The sequence below is a fragment of the Mauremys reevesii genome, linkage group 5 (genome assembly GCF_016161935.1).
Source record: "Mauremys reevesii isolate NIE-2019 linkage group 5, ASM1616193v1, whole genome shotgun sequence".
NCBI lineage: Eukaryota > Metazoa > Chordata > Testudines > Geoemydidae > Mauremys > Mauremys reevesii.
The window spans coordinates 119,479,306-119,503,698 of record NC_052627.1 but is presented as its reverse complement, the minus strand read 5'-3'; the positions used below and the strand labels follow the sequence as shown (position 1 = coordinate 119,503,698).

General features: G+C 40.4%; 1 protein-coding gene across 1 annotated transcript in view; it reads left to right on the top strand.

The window, feature by feature from the left end:
* FAM193A (family with sequence similarity 193 member A) overlaps positions 1 to 10,888 on the top strand; it is a 107,389-nt gene extending 96,501 nt beyond the window's left edge. Inside the window, exons 20-22 of the mRNA XM_039541210.1 lie at positions 1,015 to 1,861; positions 7,776 to 7,857; positions 10,010 to 10,888. Coding sequence (XP_039397144.1) covers positions 1,015 to 1,861; positions 7,776 to 7,857; positions 10,010 to 10,103 — 1,023 coding nt within the window. The 3' untranslated portion in view covers positions 10,104 to 10,888. The remainder of the gene's footprint in view (positions 1 to 1,014; positions 1,862 to 7,775; positions 7,858 to 10,009) is intronic.
* Positions 10,889 to 24,393: the final 13,505 nt, after the last annotated feature.

Sequence of the window (24,393 nt, the reverse complement as noted above, 5' to 3'; positions counted from 1 at the left end):
TTCTCATATAGTGTTACTGGATGACATTATTTTTATTGATGGTTGTTAAAATTTAAAGTACTGTGGAATTTTCCAATTAAGAGCATATTTTCATATCAATTTGTTAAATGTTCAGTGGAATACTATGCGTTTAATATTATAAAAACAATACTGAAAAAAGGGTGTGATCCACTTTAGTAATATGCATAATACCTTTATCTAGGTGCGTTCACTGGATTTTCAGGAGAAGGGCCTCTTTGTGGTTAGGAATAACACTGTCATGTTTCTTGTGTCATATTTACACCTATTGGTACTATATATGAACACCCAGCCTTTATCCACCCCAGCAACCTATTCTTGCTTGTGATATTATAAAGGATATACAGTTGTGCGCTCAGTTGAATATTGTCTCTTTAGTGTTATAAAAATGAGCTGAAAAATGCTTTTTTCCTGCTTTATATTGAGCACAATGCAAGTTATTGTAAATGGAAAATGTACTATAGCTTCATGGACAATATATGTAGGTAGCTGCTAAATGTGTTCATTTTAAATTGTTTGCCTATTCCAATACTATTCTTGAGGGGTACATTCATGTTCCATACGTGGGCTTGTCTACACTACTGCGCGGGATCGATCTAAGATACGCAGCTTCAGCTATGTGAATAGTGTAGCTGAAGTCGACGTACTTAGATCTACTTACCGTGGTGTCTTCACTGTGGTAAGTCTACAGCTGATTCTCTCCCATCGATTCCTCTTGTGCTCCTCGTTCTGGTGGAGTACCGGAGTCGACAGGAGAGCACTCAGCGGTCGATTTATCGCATCTATACTACGTGATAAATCGACCCCCGTTGGATTGATTGCTGCCTGCCAATCCGGCAGGTAGTGTAGACAAGCCCTGTGACTTCTAAAATTCCTTAACAAATCCTTGTAACATGGAATGTTTAGGAATTAGCTGTTGAGATGAAGATCTTTTCCCAAATGTCTAGTTCTTAGAATCTTTGTCATCATTTATTTAATAAACTGCTGCTTTTGTAGCTAGAAGAAAAGGCTCGTCTTGAAGCAGAAGCCAAAGAGAGGGAGCATCATCAATTGCTTGAAGAGCAGAGACAGCGGGAAGAGGAGGAGGAAGAAAGACTAAAACAGGAGCTGCAACAGCTTCAAGAACTTCAGCAGTTACAGGCTGTAAAGAAAAAGAAAAAAGACAGAACAAGTAAAGACTGTCAGAAGATGGAAATGCTTACTCGAAACTGCCAGGCAGTGAAGGAATCAATCCCAAACCCACCAGAAGACATTCAGAATGGCATACTTGAGCAATCAGAAAAGGTAGAAACCTCATCTAGTTCACTGTCTAAGCATGTAAATCATGTGGAACAGAGGCCAATTCCTGAGATGGTCTGTGAACTGTCTGATCCCACAAACACTAGAGACTCGAAGTTGCTTTTCCAGAAAGAGATGAATGTGAAACAGCATGAGCCCCTGTCTTTTCTCTTTGATATAATGCATCATCATAAAGAAGGTAATAGTAAACAAAAACTAAAGCAAATAAACAAACCCTGTGCTGAACAAATGAAAAAGCCTGCTGAATCCCCCAAAGCAACAGAGATTCAGTGTAAGACCAGAAACCAACTCGAATCCAAAGTGAAAGCAGCAGAGCTCCCACTGCTTGTAGAGCCGAAAAAAGAGGAGAAAAAAACAAGCAGTAATAACAACAAAAAGCAGCTGAATCACGTAAAGGAAGAGAAAACACCTGTAGTGAGTGAGTCCCCTTCTCCAAGTGAGCAGCAACAAAACAATAAACTGATACTTGCAGAATCTCCTCAGCCAAAAGGCAAGAACAAGAAAAACAAGAAGAAGAAGGGAGACAAAGTCAACAATTCCATAGGTAAGTGCATAACTAATAATTTTTCATATAGATTAGTTTCAAAATGTTGGGACAGCTCTCCAATCACTCATGTCAGTGTAAATTGGGAGTAACTCACTGATGTTAAACAGGTATGAGAATAGAATCCGTTCTCCTGCATCTGTTGTCACTATAATGACATTTTAGTTAATTATGCTATTTTTCTGTGCTCTTAGCATTGATATTTAATCTGATGTTCAGTATTAATAGAGATGCAAATAGCTAACCAGTATGGAATAATAAGTATGGAAAAACATGTTAAGAGATTATTACAACTAGTGTTTTTTGTATCCCTTCCATACACTTTGAGTCAACTAAACAATAGGATACAAGTACCATCTCTTTCATAAGACCTATATGAAGTGACAGACTTGAAATATAATTACTGGATATTTTGATGACAAACCCCATTTTGGAGAAACTCTAACTGGTTTTCAAAGCATGTTTTTAAAATTAATCTCTACTGTGATAGGAGGATTGAATCAATAGGAATATAGAGTCTAAAACCAGTCACTCTCATATCACATGATAAATCAAAGAGCACAGGATTCTGCAGACAGGGAAGAGTTAGTTATGCATACATTGATTTCACTTAAAAACAATCTTTCTCCATAGAACATCTCTGTACTGGAAAGGTGATTATAAAGCAAGTTCAGTACCGGTATTTCATTTTATTCCTCTACAAACAGTTTCACTATGCGTTCACAATGAGCAAATATACTGTGAAGTAAAATAACTGAATGTAAAAGTTTGCCATCCAAATAACACACACCAGATAAGAATTGCTTCATACATGTATTTTATGCATTTTTCCTTACTAAGAAATTATTAATTATAAAGCATGTCACTATATTTCTCTCACAAGATGGAAAGATGTACAATTCTTTTCATAAAGTGATTTTTGGCACTACTTAAAACGTACAGGTAACCAGGTTACTTTAGTTTCCCTTTCTAACCTCAGAACAGGCATATCGTGAGCAGGTGCAGTGCAAGCTTCCCCACAGTGCCCTGCTACCCAGAATACCACCTCCACGTGCTAGCATAGTTCAGAATCTGTGTCTATTCAGTCTTTGATGAGACTACTAATTTAGTGATATGGACATTTGTCTACGTGGAGTTGGACTGAGAATACCAACAAATTTTCCATAAATCACCAAATAGCTGTGTGATAGCAGTGCTTGAACTAAGCATCTATGGCATAATGGCACTTAATTTTAGCATTTATGTATTTCATCCTTGCAGCTCTCTTTTTAGTATTCTACAGATTAAAACTTGAGATCCTTGGAGGGTGGTGTGGGGTATGTTCCAGAACTTCACAAAACTGAATTATTGTAAGTTTCATTACCAGAGCACAGAACAAATGCATGGTGATCATGAGTGCTGGATGAGGAGCCCAGGTTTGTGTTCAGTGGTCTTATGCTGGGATTGAATGAAACTACCTCAGATCTCTCTGATTCTTCCCATTCCTTCACCCTTTTGTTTCCCTACCCTGCACATCTAGTTGTAGTTTGTTGGGGATTGGGTTTTGGTTTTTCTTTCCCTTCACATTGGCCTCACTTCCCAAACTCCTTTATTTCCCACCCTTCTGTGCATACTATCCTTCTCAATTTGCAGAGGAGAATCATAGACCATGCCACCTCTCTTCCTCCTCCTAGATATATTTGATGGGAATTAATGATCACTACTGCTGAGGAACTGGAAGGTGTGGAAGGCTCTATAATAGAGCTGGGTGAATAGTTGAATTTTTTGCTTCAGCCAGCCAAGTGAAAAATCAGGAAAAATTTGGTTCGATTCCAGAAATGTTTGGAATTTGTCAGCAAACTTTGTGCATGTCCAACACAAATGCCCTAAACACTGGACTAAGTTGTGTGTCTGTAACCTTTAGTCCAGTGGTTAGGGCACTTTCCTGGGACACCCAGCTTTAAATCCCCATCCTGGAGCAGGAACGTCAGCTCAGATATTTCTCCTCCCAGGTAAGCATCCTAACCATTAATCTATAAGGTATTCTGGGGTGGGATGTTCTCAGTCTCTCCTCTTGAAGCTATTCCACTTAGGTACACACAGTATTTATTGGGCCAAAGACAGAGTGACTATCTAGTGATAAAGGCTCTTCCCTGGCAGGTAGGAGTCATGGATTCAAATCTTCTTGCTGCCTAGTTGAGCACAGTGGGGTCCGGGTCCTGGTCCTGGTCCTGGACTCAGGCTCCTAGGTGCTGTGATCATACAAATAATAAATAAGGAAAGCAATTCTCCAGTTAGTTTTTATACAAACACAGGCTTGTTTGTAGTAGATTTAAAACAGGGAGACTTCAATTTTGCATATTTTTGTAGCAGCTTCAAAAGTTGCTCTAAAAAAAGGGAGAGACTAGAGTAAGTAACCATGAAACCCCCTAGCTACCCCAGGATTCTCCAGAGTGCTGAAGCCAGTAGTATCTCTAGAGAAGAGTCTTATGTAATTTAACAGGTAACTAAATCTCTAGCCTTTGAAGTTTACCCTTCTGTGAACCAGACAGCCCTGTAAATACAGAGCATCTCTCCAGTACTCTCATTCTGCATGGTTTCATCATAATGAGGAACTATTACATTATCCTACAATAAAATGATGCTTTGTTAAATGAGAAGGGATCCCTCACTGGAAGCAGCACTAGCTTCTTCCCTCAAGTTTTCCTACTGATCCAGTCCTACTATTTTAATAATCATTTTCTAAGACAATAAAGCTTGCCTATCCTTCTTCCAATTATCTGCATTTTAAAACCCATCTTTTAAGTTGGAATTATCTTTTCACCCTTCCTAATTTCATCTCATCTCCATTTTAAGATCTGAATTAGGAGATGTGGAAAATTATGATTAGTGAACTCTTGCTTGGCTTGTTTGCTGACCACATGTTATTCCAAATACAGTTTACAGATTCACTGTTCAGTATGTCAGAGCACTTGCTGATGATCATAGAATCATCAAAATGTAGGGTTGGAGGGGACCTCGAGAGGTCGTGTAGTCCAGGCCCCTGCACTGAGGCAGGACCAAATATACTTTGGACATCCCTGGCAAGTATTTATCTAACCTCTTCTTAAAAACTTCCAGTGATAGCATACCAAGATTTTGTAGGCATCGCGACAGAGTTTTAACGGGGGGATTAGGAGGAGGATTAGAGAGTTTTCTTCTCAGCCCTTTTGGCAGCCAATTGTCTTGGAAGATGCAGCACAAGGATCTGTGCTAACAAGAAGACCTAAAAGTCTGTTGCTGCTGTTAGTTTTTAGTATATTTACTTAGATTACATGGAGAGAGTCTTTTTAGACAAGCAAAATTAAATTGTAACATAAAGCCATTGTGTGGGCTCAATTCCTGTCGAAACAACGTTATAGTCAACAGTAGTCTCCAACCATGGTTAAGTTACAATTACATCTGGCAGGGTAGACTGGACCAAATTATTTGAATGCCCTCGAAGTCATGTTCTAACAAAGCATATGCCATAGCATGGTTGTATAAGAAATGAAACATGTTTTTGTTCTAACAAAACAAGAGTCTTCTCTCTGGCTGATTCAGAGGAATGATTTTAATCCATGTATCCTTTCTCCCTGTTGAGTATCTTCATCATTAGGCTGTAGAGTCGTTCTCTCTCTCAGGCCCAGTGAATATTTAAATATCTATACAAAGAGAAACAGCTTCAGCAGGAGAGATTGTGGGGAACTCACTCTAGAATAGCTCTAGTTAGTATGCTTCCCTGGGAGCTGGGAGATCTGAGTTGAAGTCTCTGCTCCAGAATGTGGATTCAAACCTGGGTTTCCATATACCAACCATATGCCTTAAGCACTGGGCTAAATGGCATACATGCACATTCATGAAGCTAATTAGGCTAAATTCAGGAAATAGTTTTCAGTTGACGAAAACAGCAGGTTGGGTTTTTTTGTTTGTTTGTTTTTGTTTTTTGGGGGGGAGGGGGGTTGTGTTTGGTGAATGAAGTATTTATCTGAAACATTTTGTGCAGCTCTAATCTGTACCCTGGGGTGGAGGGTGGGGGAGAGACAGGAAGGGGAGGGTGGCCTCTGCAACATATTATCTATTTCTGCTGTTTTCTCCTTAGATCAAGTACTTCTTCCTTTTTAAATGTAAAATCACTTTTTCAGAAAAAGTGATCGGACACGGGCCCTATTTTACAAAGCAGTAATTTTATTCTGTAATTACTCGTAGAAGATCCTGGACTAGTGCAGAACAAATGTGGCATCCGTTAATATTATTACAACTATTCAGAAGCGATACCCTGATCTGCTCTTATTCTGGATTCGGCCATCAGTTTCAGTCCTATGAATCTCCAATTACTCGTGGGTTTCATTTAGACTGGTAGTTCTTGGTCATGTTATTCCAAAGTTAATCGATTGCCGATTAACTGGAGTTAACTAATGTAGTTTTAGTGCTACATGTTTCACAAGCACTCGTTCCAGATCATGCTTCAGCACAGTGTAAACTGAACCATGACCAGGAACAAATGATTGTGGAGTGGGATAGATAATAAGACAGTAAATATCATAATACTGCTGTATAAATCCATGGTAAGATGACACCTTGAATACTTCGTGCAGTTCTGGTTGTCCCATCTCAAAAAATATATATATTAGAAATGGAAAAGATACAAGGAAGGGCAGGAAAAAATGGTTAAGGGTATATAACAGCTTCAGTATGAGGAGAGATTAAAAAGATTGGGACTGTTCAGCTTGGAAAAGAAACAACTAAAGGGGGCTATGATAGAGGTCTATAAAATGATGAATGGTGTTGAGAAAGTATATAAGAAAGTGTTATTTACCGCTTTGCATAATATAAGAACCAGGGTTCACCTGATGAAATTATAGGCAGTAGGTTTCAAAACAAACAAAAAGAAGTACCCGGTACTTTATCACAGAACACACAGTCAACCTGTGGAACTCATTGCCAGGGGATGATGTGAAGGCCAAAAGTATAACTGGGTTCAAAAAAGGAATTAAATGAGTTTAATGGCGGATAGGTCCATCAAAGACATGTTCTGGGTGTCCCTAAGCCTCTGACTACCAGAAGCTAGGATTGGAGTCAGGGATGGATCACTTGATATTTGCCCTGTTCTGTTCATTCCCTTTGAAGCATCTGGTATTGGCCATTGTCGGAAGATAGGATACTGAGCTAGATGGATCATTGGTCTGACCTAGTATGGCCGTTCTTATGTTTAGATTAGCATTCAAATCCTGTTAGTTAACTTGAGTTACAGCCTGACCAAAAACTAGTCTAGACAAAGCCATAATGAACTGTGGGTTTTTTAAGCATCCCATCCTAGGCCAGTACTATTCTTTATATATCCTAAATAGGTTCTGAGGTCAGACAATGTTTAAATATGGATGTTAATCATGATAAAAGTACAGAAGATCACAATCATAGCTATATCATTATTCTGGTTTCATACACTATGACCCAGGGCCAGTATTATCAGTACTGCAAAAAACCATCTCTCAAAGTATTTTTAAATCAAATGTGAATTAGATTGTTGCTAAAACTGCTTCTCGGGTGTATAGATTCATCAGAGGGTGATGAGGCTAACAAGTTCAGGGCAGCCAATTATTGTATATTTTTCACTCCGAGTAACCCTTGCTGGCTGATCAGCTCTTCAGTTTCCCAGTCTGTTCTATAATTGAACTCTCTCTTGCATGGGCCAGTCCTGTGGAATGTTTTGTAATCAATGTGAAGAGTTGCTGCTGATTCCTTTTTGTCTTTACTATTGGAAATAAGTTGTTTAGGTTTTTTAGCCTTCAGCCAAAAGAAGTATACAAAGGCCAAGCAGTCCTCAGAGACCTCACTTCAGTCTGTCCAAATATTTTTTTCTTCTAAAGTAAAACAGCCAGCTGAAACTAATTTGGTGTATCTTTCCATTTTGCAGATGATGTGTTTCTGCCCAAAGACATTGACCTAGACAGTGTGGAAATGGATGAGACAGAACGGGAAGTGGAGTATTTTAAAAGGTAAATAAAAGTGCTATCAACTCTGCATGTACGCCTGTTGTGTTGCTTAATGTATGTGATCGAAATGAAAACAATTAACTCTGTATAAAAGCATGGTTACTGTAATGAGTGTCAAAGCTATAGCTTTGTGGGTAGAAATTATAGTCATGTGGCCTTAGCACAGAACAGAACCAGACAAGAGCCAATAATATGTATTTGCCATACTGCAACAGACATTTATCTATGGCATCTGCTATTCTACCTCCATCACTGACATTACTTATTACTTTGGAGGAAGACTAAACTTCCCCACAATGCACTTAGCTATCTGTTCCAGGCTGTCTGTTTAGTTTTTTAAACTGTTGATCACCATGGTATCGGAACACTTTTTGTACTGTTTGCTCTGAACTCTGTCAAGTTATCCACTTACATCAAGAAGACACATTTAATGGGCTCACTAATTTTCTATCATTTTAAAAAAAAATTATGTTTGAGATTTCCTTTTATAGATATAATGGAGAGTACTGCCTGAATCAGTCAGAATTCATAGAAAATCCAGTTACAAATATTGTTATACAGTTTGCCAGTACTCCTTTAGCAATTTGTAGCAATGAACTACACTACAGCAATGAACTGTACAGGCTGACTAGGAGTTGTGTTATTGGTACTTTTTACTGCCTCTTCAATGTAATGTCACTTTATCCCCATTTTGGAATTTCTCTAGCAAGTTGCCTTTAAATCTCCTCTATTCCAGGTTAAATAAAAGCTTAGTCCTTGCAGTGTAACTTTTGCCTTGCCTCTCTCACTGCGTCCCCTCTCTTCTGTGGACTTTAATTCTCAGGCCTGATCTACACCTAAAACTCAGTCAACCTAGCTACATCACTTGGGGCTATGAAAAATTTAACACCCTGAGCCCTGTAGTTAAGTAGACCTAACACCCAGTGTAGATTGACCAAGTCAACAGAAGAACTTCTGTTGACCTACCTACCACCGCTGAAAGGTGGATTACCTACATCAACAGAAAACCCTCATCCGTCAATGTAGGAAGCTTCTGTACTATGATACTACAACATCACAGCAATAGCTGTGTAGATGTACCTTTAGTGAAAGCAATTTAGCACACCAAAGAGGAACTAGATACTACTTTTGTGAGTGTTCTCTTGATGCTCACATATTACTACCACAAATGCTAAGAATTGCACAATCACACTCAGTGGAGAATATAGCTTGCTCTTGATATAGGACGCAGATACACATTAACAGTAGTTGGAATACATGCTTACCTGTTGTATTGAGTTGTTCTTGAAACATTGTCTCTTTCATGAACTATATGTCCAATGAAACTTCGTAGATAATTTTTTTGTTTTTTACTTTTATCCAGATAAATGGACTATTGTCTTTGTCCTAGTTTCAGCCACTTCCTGGATACTTTCTCATGGAGTTTATTTGTGTCTGAAACATAGCTTTTAAAAGTACAGATTCACTACAGTCAGGAGAGGAGCACTGTATAGGAGTAATGGTGTCCTGAATACAGATGATATGTAAAGCAGAGGCACTGACCACTTAAGTTCATTAATTATTCTAGACTGGGGTGGGGTTTTTTGTTTGTAAAAATAGGAGTGTTGGCTCAGTGTCTAACCAGATTCCAGTTTGGATAATAACATTTTGTTTGCCTTAGTACTTCCTATTCTTTGTTGAATGCAGTAGTCTTCACTATGTCTCTTAAATGTTAGTATTATGGTGGACTGGAGGTTTTTCGCCTTCCTCTGCAGCATGGGGCACGGGTCACTTTCTGGAGGATTCTCTGCAGCTTAAGGTCTTCAAACCGCAATTTGGGGACGTCGATAACTCAGACATAGGCTAGGGGTTTGTTATAAAAGTGGATGGGAGGGATTCTGTGGCCTGCATTGTGCAGGAGGTCAGACTAGATGATCATAATGGTCCCTTCTGACCTTAAAGTCTGAGTCTATGAGTCTATGACTGTTGAAATGGTTGGTATATTCCACACCAGTGGTAGTTACATTTCAGTGGTGGGTGAAGTGTTTCCTCTGTGTGTGATTTACAGTGTTTTATGGTCCGTTGGGATTAAAGATGCTATTTAAATGCAAACTAATATTTGTATCTTTTTGTTGGTAAGCAGTGTAACAGTTTCTCTTGCTTGTTTTGTTTACAGATTCTGCTTGGACTCCGCCAGACAGACAAGGCAGAGACTTTCCATCAACTGGTCCAATTTTAGCTTGAAAAAAACCACCTTTGCTGCTCATTGAAATGACACAGTTTGGGGAGGGAACCCTGCAGGAATCAATGAAAGACAACTCCACTTATCTGTCCTGCTGTGCTGAGAGCTTATCTGGTCTTGAGCCAGTGCTGCCTTGCCTTGTCCCCAGTGCTGTGTGGATCTGCACTGAACCCCTTGGCCTGATAGTTCTTGCAGACTGAGAAATTGCCACTTTCTACCTGAATTTGTTAGCTTGTGTGCTTGTAGTCTGTGAGTGAGACTTACTTGATTGTAGCTGTATGCTGTTGGAGTTGGAACAATAGATTTTTTTTTTCCAACTCCTTCTGATTGCCTTGGCCTCAAAGACTTTAAACCTGCTTCCTAGGCTTGGGTGGAGGCCAAAATACTAGTTTGCATCATCTGCAGTGGCTCCTGTCACTTCTGCATCTAGCTATGTTTTGTCATTCTGACTTCTGACAAAGGAATGGACCTAGTCAGTTGCGCTTTCATCTGCTCCAGAACTCTCCTGACACGGTTTCATGAAAAAGAGGCTCTCATGGGACAAGCATTTCCTCAGTTCTTTCACAATCTACTGTTAAAGAGTGTACAAGTTACGCTATTTGTGTTTTGATTTTTTCCTGACTTGTAGCCAGCTTGTGTAAGAATACTTGCAGAATGAGAACGTTTAAAAAAGAACAATACTCACACTATCAAATCTGTTATAGAGAGTATAATTGTATTAACACTGAAGCCTAACTGGCTACTTTTTTAACATATTGTTAAGTAATATTAAAATCATGTCTTTCTTTTTGAAAGATGGAATACATTAGTATGGCAGAAGGCTTGTGTCTTGCTTTTTTCTGCTTGGGGACAGGGAGTGGAGGAACAGAAAGGGACTGGTGAGTAAGCTAGACTCTTCTAAATGTAAATGCATCTTGGATAAGATTGTCAATGAGAGCCCTGTGTGGTTTAGTGTGTTTGTCTATGAACGCTTGTATTGAACCCATCCAATAGCAGTATGCACGCTATCTGCTGTAAGTGTGGTGTACTCTTGTGAATGCTGGAATTCATACCATGGATTGTACAAGCACTCTGATACCTCTCTCTCAATAGATATGTGAGGAGAGAAACTACACAAAGCTTTAATACCACTGTAGAAAATACGGTATATGGTATGGCTTCTATGCTACCACAATACAAATGTTAAATAACAATAGTACAGATCACTAATGCCTTTTCTAGCTTGAAGGAATAACTCAAGGTTCTGATTTGATTGAAGATACTGTTATGTAAATTTAGTGCTTCTGAAAGTGGCTATGGAATGATAGCCCTAGAGACTGGAATCTTCTCTTTGTCTGTAGATGAGACACTGCACAGATAGAAACAGTACAGACTTTCCACTCTTGCTTATCCATTATATCTCATCTTATCCTCGAGGGACTGCTTATTGAAATGAAGACACTCCTCATGCACACCCATTACCTGGTTTCTCTATTAGAGTTACAAACAATTCTACTAATTAATGCCAATTATTTTGGATAACTGATGGGAGAGTTAAAAGTAGACTCAAACAGCAGTCAAATGGGAACAGCTTTTGGTCTGTGCCAAACTGGGCTAAATTTTACCCAGTTATGTAAAAATGAAAGGATTCTTGTCCTCATCAGTCCTTTGTGCTATATAATACACTAAAGAATACCATTACACTGAAATCTAAAAGATTAACCAAGACCCAACCCACCATTATAAAGATTGTCTATCTCAGTGTGAAATCTAAGTTCTTCAGTACCAGGGTATAACACAAGGTGGCAATGTGGATCACAACTACTTGCGATTTAAGTTTTGAATGATTTACTCAGTAATGAACTATTAATGTTAAACGGAATGTCTGCGTCTTGTCATGTGACCAGGTAACATTCAAGATTCCAAATACTATGCAATTTTCTTCTCTTCCCCGCAATAGGTGTGCTGTTAAGAGGGCAAATACTGGGTTTTCTAAAATCTATTAAAAAATATATGTAAGTCACTTCCTACACTTAGAATGTTTTAATAAAAATGACCTTTCCTCCCCATGTATTTAACATGGGGCACTCAATAAGCTGTTAATATAACATGCTTTCCTTTTCTCTATTTTGAAAATATTGGTTTTATAAGACTTAACAAAAAAAATTGCCCCACAATTGAATTGTTATATGTAACTTTCATTCTTAAAAGTTGGTACCTCAATGCTCTTCACAGCTGACCAGAATATACAGATAAAGCTTATTCAATTCCAGCCACTCCATGGAAAGCATGAAGAATGAGTCTGAATGGATCACCTATTGCTCCTGTATGACGAGACTTTACAGGCAAGTCACTCCTTCACCCCACCCCCAATTCATAATTGTTTCAGTAAGGACAATCAGAGATGTGAGCAGGGCTGGGATCCAGGAACCCTTGAGTACTAATCCTTGCTCCAATACTTATTCTGTGACCTTGGGCAAATCACTTAACCTCTCCATCTTTTCCCTTGTCTGTAAAATGGGTATGATAATACCTTCCAAGCATACAGTAAGGCTTCATTTACATAATGTTTGAAAAGTTCTGTGAAGATGCAAAGTGAGATCTAAACACTCAGCATTATTATTAAGGCTTGTAAAACACAATATTATTGCCTGAAACATCATTGTCTTTGCTTAGAAATACAAATTTTCTGGCTTGATACATAAATATATTTTCTATATTCAGGTTTATTTTCTTTATCCTAAATGTAACTAATTTAAAAGTTTTATAATGTAATTACAGTGCTTGCAAAACACAATTTTGCATCCAGTCTGCTGTGGGGAGGCTCTCTTTTTTTTTTTTTTAAACTATATTTCTTACATCGTCTGTCAGGCTCTGTCTGTATTAGGGGTGTTTTTCAAACAGTTTCCCACTGTTGCTCATGCCTTTGAAAGCCATAATGTAGACAGGCCTCCAGCTGACACTGATGTTATAAGCACTGCCACTTAGCCCCCTCAGAATGGATCTAACCTGTAGTTCTTGGCCTGTCCACATGATGGCTCTTAGCATTGCTAACAGCAGTTATGGTGAATCTGTTAACAAGGTTGGGAAATTCTTGAAACATTTCCCAAGTGCAGACGGGAGTTATGAACAGGGGAGTCCAAACCATAAGGGTACGGAATAATTCAGGCCTTCGTTACTCCCTAGATCCAAATGGGGTTTAATGTGGATTTCCAAGCCTGTACTCACACTAGCAGTGTTCATTAGTGACAGTCAGGGCTGGATTAACACAGGGATGTTAAGCACTGCAGCCTGGGCCCTTGGATTTTGAGGACACCCCAAAAACATGGATCATTTACTTCATTGATCTTCAACTGGCAGCCTGCAGGCCAGCTCTGACTTGTGAGGGGCTTCTGTTTGGCCTATTGCCAGGTATCTGCTCCCTGTTCATGTCTCCTGGGAAGCAGCAGCCAATCACAGCTGCTCCGCAAGCAACTGAGCTCAGTCCCCCTTCCCTCAGGAGCTTAGCCTCTATTCTCACAGGAAGGGAGGTGCAGGGAAGCCATCCCTGCTCACAGGAGAGGAAGACGCAACCGAAAGAGCCCTGCAGCTCCACACCCTCTTCCCTTCTCCCTTCCAGCGAGCAGGAATGGCTTCTCCCCACTCCCTCCCTAGCTGTAATGCCCAGCCTCGGAGAAGCGGGGGTGAAGAACCCCTGGAGCTGCCCCCCGCTTGAAAGGTGAAGGCGGCTGCAGCCCAATAGAGAGCAAAGTCCTAGTGATTGCCTTTTGGCCCACCAAGATTTGGACATTGCCTTTCTGGCCTTCTAGAAAATGTAATTGAATACCACTGCTATAGGTTATTAGCTGATTAAAGACATAGCCTCACTGTGTGTATAACTACCAGTTATGTGCCTAAATAAAAATGGTTTTATGCATTGTAACTAGGGCTGTAAATTAATCACAGTTAACTCAGTTAACAAGCAATTAACTCAAAACAAATTTAAGAAAATAATTGCAATTAATCGCAGTTTTAATCACACTGTTAAACAATAGAATACCAATTGAAATGTTTTCTACCTTTTAAGTATATTGATTGCAATTACAACACAGAATACAAAGTGTACGGTGCTCACTTTATATGATTTTTAATTATAAATATTTGCATTATAAAAAGATAATTCACTTCATCCAAATGCAATCTTTGTTGTGAAAGTACAACTTAGAAATGTATATTTTTTTGTTACACGTCCCTTGGCCCGTGCCACTTCCTGCAGCCCCCATTGGCCTGGAGCAGCAAACTGCGGCCAGTGGGAGCCGTGACCGGCCGAACCTACGGATGCAGCAGGTAAACAAACCAGCCCGGCCTGCCAGGGGCTTTCCCTGAACAAGCGGCGACCTGACTTTGGGAAGCACTGGTCTACACGACAGCGCTACATCGGCACAGCTTCACCTATACAGCTTTGCTGCTGTAGCACGTTTGGTGAAGACACGCTGTACTGATGGTAGAGTGCTCTCCTGTCAGCACAATTACTGCACCTCTGTGAGAGGCAGAAGCTATGTCAGTGGGAGAGCGTCTCCCACCAACATAATGCCAGTGTGGACAGCGCTTAGGTCACTGTGAGTTGCATCGCTCAAAGGGGTGTCTTTTTCACATTGCTGAGCAATATAAGTTGCATCGACTTAAGCGGTAGCGTAAACCAGGACTTAAGATAGCTACAGCACTCAACCCAAGGTTTAAGAATCTGAAGTGCCTTCCAAAAACTGAGAGGGACTAAATGTGGAACATGCTGTTAGAAGTCTTAAAAGAGCAAAACTCCGATGCAGAAACTACAGAACCCGAACTACCAAAAAAGCCACCAGCACAAGGTTGATTTTCATCTGACTCAGATGATGAAAATGAAGGTGCATCAGCCGGCACTGCTTTGGATTGTTATCGAGCACAACCCATCAGCATGGAAGCATGTCCTCTGGAATGGTGGTCAAAGCATGAAGGGGCATATCTTGCAACACCAGCTACCACAATGCCATGCGAATACCAGTTCTCACTTTCAGGTGATGTAAATAAAAAGTGGGCAGCATTATCTCCCATAAATGTAAATGAACTTGTTTGTCTTAACCTTTGGCTGAACAAGTAGGACTGAGTGGACTTATAGGCTCTAAAGTTTTACATTGTTTTGTTTGAGTGCAATTATGTGTTTTGTTTTTGAAATTCTACATTTGTAAATTGCACTTTCACAATAGAAATCATACTACAGTTCTTGAATGAGGTGAATTGAAAATTCCATTTCTTTTATCTTTTTTAGGGTGCAAATTTTTGTAACAAAATATAAAATGAGCACTGTACCATTTGTATTCTGTTGTAATTGGAAATCAAGATATTAGAAAATATCCAAAAATATTTAAATAAATGGTATTCTGTTATTATTTAACAGTGTGATTAAAACTGATTAAATCACAATTAACTTTTTTAATTGTTTGACAGCCCTAATTATAACTCTTTCAGCTTTACAATTGGTATCTCGCATTTAAAATCTGGAACTGAAATAATCAAGGTCATTTAACAATAAAATAGTTGACATCAGGCATGCATCTTGGTAAAATAGTAAAGGGAAGGAACTGAGTATGCAACACTATAACAACTCAACTCATCAAACTTAATCAGGCCTCGCTGAACATAGCAATGGAGAAAGCAGTAGTCTAGTCTATTTTTTTTTATAACCCATTCAGAAGGGTGTCTTCAATACAGCTTCTTTTGTTGATACCACCAGCGGTAAACATTTTGGATCTTAAATTTGCTGGCGTAAATGAGACTTAACACCATGAGGACCCAAATCTCAATGTAACCCATTTGGACGACTTTCTAATTATAACACCGATCCCTTGTTGTGGTCATCATTGAAGTTAGCATTATTTGCTCTGATCTGGATAGTAGCTTTATAAAAAGGCTTCAGTATATCACTATCTGTATTTCAGTGAAGCAAAGACAACCCCCTTTGCATCTTATTAGGTCTTTATTCATTTTAAAGTGAGCTCCTTCATATTATAATACACAAACCCTTAAGTATTACTGGTATGACTTTTTTATTGTGCTAGTCTTTTTACAATTTCAAACATCTCTCAGCACTAATTAAGTTGTGCAATTTGTAATTATAGGAACCACACACATACAATGAATGTATCACACTGTAGTACGCAGATAATGCGTGTCTGAACAGGGTGAGGCAGCATGGAGAGTACAGTATAGTTTTTTTGACTGCCTTATTTTGCATTTACACCTTCAAAAAATCAGTTCAAAGATTGTAAAATTGATAGGTCTCATGCTTTAAAGGGAAACATTCCATATTCAAAACTGTATTACAAGTAAGTGCTAATTATCTGAACCCCAGTTAGGATTATCTGAAATTCAGGAATGTCCCTCCCGCCCCCCCCCCCCCAATCAATTTTCTTTTCTAAAATATCAATTTTCCAAATTTGACATGTGTCCAGAGCTGTCAAAATAGATGGCTTGTATTTGTTACCTTTTATCTTAATTCCTTATGTCTTAACACACGAGACTAAAAATGTTAAGTAAATTGATGTCACTATGCTGTGTTTTACTTTGGGCATATCACTCTTTTTTTTTTTTTTTGGTGATGAAACTAGACTGGTCAGTTATAACCTCTTCAATCATTCTCACTTTGGTCTTGTCCACACTTGGCAATAGCCAGTTCACATGTCAGACATGAGTTATCTGCAGAGATGCACAGGCCCTTAATGTGTAGACAAGGGCATGCAGTATCTTATACCAATTGAATTAGTCCCATTTATTTCAGGAACGCTGCTGAATTAAGGTTATTCCTAAGTGTGGACTTGTCTCCTTTTCTATGGACTGCCACAGGTTCTATTTGTAGTAGGTGGCGATGGTTATGCATGTTTCTGTGCCGATCCCTGTGGTGTCTGGATGCCATTGCATAAACTTGAAAAAACTTCAGTTCCTTCTAGGAAAAGGAATAAAACTCTTCTCCCCACCGGCTAAAGCCATTTATTTCACAAGTTGCACATTTCAGTAGTTTATTTCCTAGAACATGCAGCTAGACCTATTTCGCAACTTGTTTCTAGGAGAAGGCAGATGAGCCAGTCCTTGTACCACACTTTAAGGGTGACATGACTCAGGCTCAGACTATCCCCATCTGTGACAAATTCCATAGGTAAAAGCCTCATTAGTCTGTTTCCCTGTCAAATGCCGCTGCTCTGGTGGTGTTTAGTTTCAGAGGTGATCTAATAGGCCCTAGCACATTTAGGGTATGTCTACACTGCAGTGTAAGCCCAGGCTTTGAATACAGGCTCAAGCCTTTCCCTGGCCTCCATCTATACACGTCTATACCCACATGGGGGTGGAGGGTCTGAGGCTAAGTCAAGCTGGAACCCAGGGTTCAAACCCTATTGTTTTGCAGTGTAGACAGCCCCACTGGACTCATGCTCTGGGAGTCCCCCAAAAATATCCCACAGCCCCACGGGCTGACTTTATTTGTCCTCCGGACAGTCAAGTTTTCCCACACTGCACCGCGAACAAAGGACTAGAGCGGCCACATTTTGGGATGGTACTAGGAAGGCTGGGATATGGGTGGTTGGACTTGAGCCTGCATAATGCAGTGTAGATGGTGGAGCCCAAGGTTGGGACCCAGGGTTCAATAATTCATAACTTGGGGGTTACAAATGAGCACAGATGCTCAAGCCCTAGGTTAACAAACCCGGGGTCAGCTAACTCAAGTTCTATTAACCCTGGGTTTACATAACATTACCTTAGACTATGTTTACTCTGCAATTAGACCCCTGCAGCTGCTCTCTGCCAGCTGACTTGGGCTCCTGGACCTTGGATGAAGGGTCTGTTTAACTGCGGTGTAGCTGTTCAGGTACCTGTGGGACCCTCCCACCTCGCAAGGTCCTAGAGCTGTGGTTTTTAACCTGGGGTACACGTACCCCCTGGGGGTGCAAGATGACCTTTCTGGGGGTGCAAGGCATGCCAGATTTTTTTTAGAAAGCAAATCATTGAAAACACAAATTAAGCACAGGCACGTAAGTACAACTATTTTGTTTCATCAAACCTATGTATTTATTAACATACATTTTTTAATGATTACTGCATTAAATAGTAACTGCGAAATTAAAATAAATATATAATTATTTAATTCTATAGTTATGATATATCTAGGTTTAAAGAACTGACCTACTTCAATGATTTTTGATAAGGGGTGCGAGAACATATTTTTGAGAACCAAAGGGGTGCAGGCTGCAGTAAAGGTTAAGAACCACTGTCCTAAAGCGTTTTTGCCAATTTAAATGAACAATGTCAACTTCCATTTTTCTTAAACGGAATAACTCTTTAAAAATATGGTGTTCTGATAGAGCCCCTTTAACAGGATTGTTTGGGGCTTGTTTTCTTTAATCCTTCTAAAAAAAAAAAGTGTGGTTTGTTCTGTCTGGTTTTTTGTTTTGTCGTCTTTTCCCTGTGTACTCTACTGTGTTTTAAAACTTTTTGCAGGGACCTAAGAACAACATCAACCCTGTCAGAGTTTTCTCCATCCTCCACTTCCCTCTCGTTTCTCTGTACACACCTGCCTATGCCTCTTAATTTTTAATTTCAGCTTTGCTGCTGCTGTTACCAATAAACATCTTCTTGTAGAGTGTGCGTGTGACCTTCCTGCAGTCCTGTGCCTGAGGGATGGCCTCATGTTTGGGCACAAGCCAGGAAACACAGCTAGCATCAATGAAGTGGTGACACAGAATCTACCCAAATTGCTGATAAATGCATCAAGTAAACAAACTGGTAAAAAATTTAAGGCAAAATGCACCTTTTCTGTAATCAGATTCCATTGTAATAATTTTATAGGGTTACTAGTAGCAGTAGTAGATACAACATACTTGGGGAAACATAACTTACAGGTTGGCAATCTCCCATTTTAATCAGTGCTATTTAGAGGATGCGAATACCTTGACTCGCTGCTCTAAAGATCACTGGTTTTCCTGACTGGTTCCAGGACTTCTTTTAATTTAATAAAAATCTTATTTGTCAGTTTTGTGGGTTTAAAAAAAAAAAGTTTAATTTAGGGTCTCTGCTACTTGGCACTTCCCCTTTCAACAAGATAGACAGAATTTCAAAGTAGAGCTCATGGCCAAATGAATGTATGAGAACGTTGTCTAACCAGTAGGCTATAAATGCAGTAAACACTCTGCAGCTTTTACCCTTCTATTTGAATCTTTATTCTGTTTCCTCAGGTACTACAGAGGTGGGTGTGAGATACAAAATCTGCATAGATGGATGAATCTATCATTGCAGGCTACTAGGCAATCTTTCCTTGGAGCTGCCAAAAGACTGTAGGCACCTAGTGATAAGAGTTGAAGTTTGCATCAGCTTGTGTTTTCTTAACCAGATTCAGTCTCTGTTCTGCTTCCATTAGAAGCATCCAGAGCAAAATTGTTGTATATTTTAAGTCTTAGTGTAAATATAAATAAGCTAATTCATTGCTTTGAGTTAGTGGCAGAGACAGATAAAGGAAGGATTAGTCTTAAGTACAGCAGTTTTATTTGCAGCCCTGTTTTCATCAGTTTGATAATGTATTTTCCTGCCTGCTTCTATGCCTCCTTCTCCAGCCCCCACCAGCTGAAAGATCAAGCTTGTGCCAAACCTTCTCTGAGGAAGGTCTTTAAATTCTTAAGTCCCCTTTTCTTCCACCCTTGGAATCCTACCTGCTTTAATGGCTTACACCCTGTGATTTACTGGCCCATGTAATGTGATGCATGCTCAAGGAGTGTTGTCAACTATGAAATCCAAAACTGCCATTGAATTCCATAGGGACAGGATTTCACCCCTAGTTTCTGCTCACCACATCTAACAAAGTCTAACCTTCATTTCTAGTACCATCCATACATGTGGCTTCCCACCTATGGGAAATGGGAAGTTGTAGGCATATGCAATGCTATACATTTTTTCCCCTCCCAGGCCAATGCATTGAACAATAAACAAAAAATTCACACTAGTGCAGCTGCTACCTTATCTATAGTTTATATCTGTAGTTGCCTAAGATAAGTACATTCTCTGAGTCAGGTAGGTCACCCAACCAGTTTACACTGGCTTGATTCTTGGAAGACGTGGGTTTTGTTCTGCACCTCTTGCTAGCTCTTTTGATTTCTGTTAAGCAGAGGGACTGCCAGCTCAAACCAAAGGTGTAATTGTTTTTTGGTGTGTGCAAACAGTGAGGATGAGGCTGTCCAAGTTCATTTTCAATTGCGACCAAACAAAATTTAAATCCAGGACTTCAGTGTTGAGGCTAGTGTGTCATAATCCACTAAAACACATCCATGGTCTGAAATCTGCCGCTGTTTTAATAGATCTTGTTTTGCAGGCTTCCTCTTAGGGCTCTTCTATTGAAGCCCTCTAACATTCTGGGCATAACCTCATGAAAATGTCCTTGCTTGCCTGCCTGTAATCTGAGATCATACCTTCAGTTCTGAGTATGAGGGGTAGGATTCTAAGAGTAACAATCTCCCAAACTGCCAGAACCTATTTGACTGGGGGGCTGCTCACTGTTAACTGGGACTATGTCAGAAGTATCTTTCACCCCAGGCTCTTCATTTCCAGAAGAAATAGCAAGAGCAAGGTCTGTCAGTGCCAGATGTTCTGGTCTTCAAACAGCTCCACCTGCACTCTCAATCCTCGTGTCTTTGCAAGGGGTGCGTGTGCGTAAATAAAATGTGTAGCTAGGACTATGGCATAAGAATCAAATTAATATCTATATCATATTAGAATGCATCCATAAGGAAATTCTCATTAATTTTATTCACTGAAAGGATCTTCTAGTGAAGTGACTCTCAACCTTTCTATATTGCAACCCCATGTTACATCAGAAAAAATATATGGATATTCCCTCTTCCTCCTCCCTTCCCCAATCTAGCCATAAAGAAAAGGAGGGTGATCAGATCCCCTGAAATATGTTTGAGACCCACCCTCTCAGAGCTATGATCCATCAGATATGGTATTTGCACTATTCTCCTGGCCCTAGTGTCTTACTGCCTTACAATTTCTAAAACCAAAATGCACATAATCTCTCTTCTCTGCAGTTCTAGGAAGAGAAAGTTTTAGAAGAATTATTTTTGGAAAGCCAATTCAAAGAAGTAATTAATCCTTTTTAGTACTCTTGCACAATGGTGTGACTGTATTGCGTAAAACATGGATGTTACTTTGTTGGCTGCTGTGAAGTTAGAGTCACTGTGTTCTTCCCCCCCCCCCATATCACTTAAAATGAGTATTTAGTCAATTTAAGTGATTTATATTTTACTGGAAGTTGAGGAGAGGAACGGTTTGAACATCACTTCCTGAAGCATCCTGTCATCTCTGTGATTGTTCTTTATTAATATGCTTCATGGGTGAGGGGCTGTTTTTGTTACTTGCATAAGGCTGAATGTATTGTCTGCCCTTAAGCTATTTTCAGTTTGATCATGTGTATGGTGTTCTGGGGTTCTCTCTTTAATCAAAGCTGTGTCTCCCTTTCTCCAGGAGGTGCAAAATTTAAGTAAAGGCTTTAAACTGTAATTCCATGAAGAGAGAACTGTTGAGTGACAGCTTCTAGTGTGAAGTGTGGCTACTATGGTGATGAGGCTATAGAAATACCTCGATGGATGAGTGGCCTAAAGATGAGAACCATGAAGCAAATAAAGAGGTACATGGCATTCTCACACTAGACAAGGAAAGGGGGCACTGTTTAATAGTAAGCACGCTGCTCTTTGAGCTCAGTATGCTATCCTGCTTCTGAAAGTCCCAATATACCATCTTTCAACCTCTCTGGGCTGTTTATTCCTTTGTAAAATGGTGGCAATAAGGGGTGCTAAGAATAATTGGTGGTTAAGTGCTTTGAGCTCCTCTCATGTATTTGCATTGGGGATTTTTTTTTATCCTTAGGTGGTTCCAAATGTTGTGGAATCCTGTGTGTTAAACTGAAGCTGAGGAAGTAATGATTGATTACCAGCTCTTCATGAGTCTGAGTTGTTCTTTGCCTTTAACAGATCTGCAGGAGGAAAGATTAAAGTGAAGCAGAACTACTGACTGGCTGCTCTAAGCAAGTATACTCTTACCTCATCAAAACTGTTGTTCTTTCCAAGTGTTGCTCAAGTTCAGTTCGTTTGAAGAACCACAGGTTGGAGTCATAGCGATTGCGTGTTGGGGTGTTTTGGTTTTTTTTTTTTTGTTTTGTTTTTTGTAAATCCATTATTACTGCAGAAAATTGTGCCATGTTAATAACTGGGCAATCCAAACTGGTCATAGATGAGCCATCACAAGTGTAGACGTGTTAGTGTGTTGTCCTAAGTGGTCTGATATGTTTCATTTTCGATTGGATTAGTCTTGCTGTTGTGATTCTGATTCATGATCAATTTTGATATGTTTAGAGGCAAACAAGTGTATTAAAAATAAGTTTCTGTTTCAGACAATTGCACTGCATCACAGGTTTAAGGGAGTTTTCACCTGGAGTGCGGAAGAATTCCTGAGTCTACAGAAATTCTCCAGTATGTCAGAGGGGAACTTGTATTGGACCTGTTCTGCTTGATCTAAAAATCTGTTTTTGCAGTAGAGAACTAAACTGATCCACTCTGACCTGACTTTTAGCTAATAAGAGTTAGGCTGTGAATGCTGTGTTGACAGTGGGAGATCGCACAGAAAGAGTGTTCTGAATAAGGAAAACATTTTAAAGTAGAAAACAGATCAGGTTGAGAAAGAGTTAAGGGACAAAAAGAATGAGTGGTAGATTTCCTGAACAAGGGAAGAAATTAATGTATGAACTATCTAATTTTCAGATGACTGATTTTGACTGTAAGATCTTCGGGGCAGGAACCAGCTTCTCACTGTGCGTACAGTGCCTAGCACAATAGACCTGATGTGGGCCTCTAGGCCAGTGTTTTTCAAAGTTCGGATCGCGACCCAGTACAGAGTTGCGGCATATAAGGTCGCCTTGCTCAGCATCCAGGGACCCTAGCGGCTCTGGTCAGCACCACCGACCGGGACATTAAAAGTCCCATCAGCAGTGCTGCCCAGCTAAGGCAGGCTAGTGCCTACCTGCTCCGACACCACGCTGTGCCTTGGAAGCAGCCAGCAGCAGGTCCGGCTTCTAGGCAGGGAGGCCATGCGGCTCCACACGCTGCCCCCGCCCCGAGCACCAGGTCTGCACTCTCATTGGCCGGTTCCCTGCGGGCAAGAGCCGCGCAGAGCTGGTTACACGCCTCCGTCTATGAGCCGGACCTGCTGCTGGCCACTTACGGGGCGCAGTGCGGTCCATGGTGCCAGGACAGGAGGGAAGCTTGCCATAGCACCCCTGCTGCGGTGCTGACTGGGAGACACTGGAGGTAAGTCCCCTGCCCCAGCCCTAAGCCCCCATTAAACCTGGAGCCCCTCCTCCACGCCAAACTCCTCATCCCCAGCCCCACCCCAGAGCCTGCACCCCCAGCCCAGAGCCCCCTTCCACACCCTGAACACCTCATTCCCAGCCCCAACCCGCAGCCTGCACCCCAATCTTCTGCCCCAGCCCTGAGCCCCTCCCACTCCTCAAACCCCTCATCCCCAGCTCCGTTGGGTCACGGGCATCAACAGTTTTCTTCAAGTGGGTCCCCAGAAAAAAGGTTTGAAAACCACTGCTCTGGGCACTACCACAAGATATATCAATAGGCAACCCACAACATTGGAGCTCAGTGATGTGCTTAACTTATTCAATAGGAGTGTGATGAGTTTTCCTCTTAAAGACACCTCAGTATCTTTGAATTTCACATCTCTTATTAGCTTTTGATAGTCTAAAATTACTAGAAATTTACGGGGCGAGGGGGGGGGAATCTTCAGTGAAGTTGTTCAGAGTCTTTCAGTGGAGAGTGTGATGTTCTTTCCAACTGGGCACAGGGGTTGCAAATCAAACTTCTGTGTTTGTAGCCTGGAAATGGAGAATAGATTTCACAGATGAAGACATCAGTTTATGCACAGCCCCTCACATCTGCTCGTTGCAAACACACGTTGTTGTTGTTGTTGTTTTGTTGTTGCTGCTTAAATGAGTCTCAACTGGGTAGTTCTGAAAGATAGGATGCTTGTGGATGTTCATTCTACTGCAGCTTCCCTGAGGTGAAGGAAAATTGGGAGAGGCTGCAAGAGGCTGGAGCAAACATCTCTAACAGCTTTGCCGTAAATGGAAGAAAATATCTCATTCTTTTCTTTTTAAGCCTGCTTCATGTCATCTGAAACTTTGCCTTTGCTGTTTGTCCTAGCTCTGTGTGTGGCTGCTGCTTTTGGACACGACGTCTCTTGCACAACAGTACCTGTTTCTATATGCCTTGCAGTGTGCGAGTGTT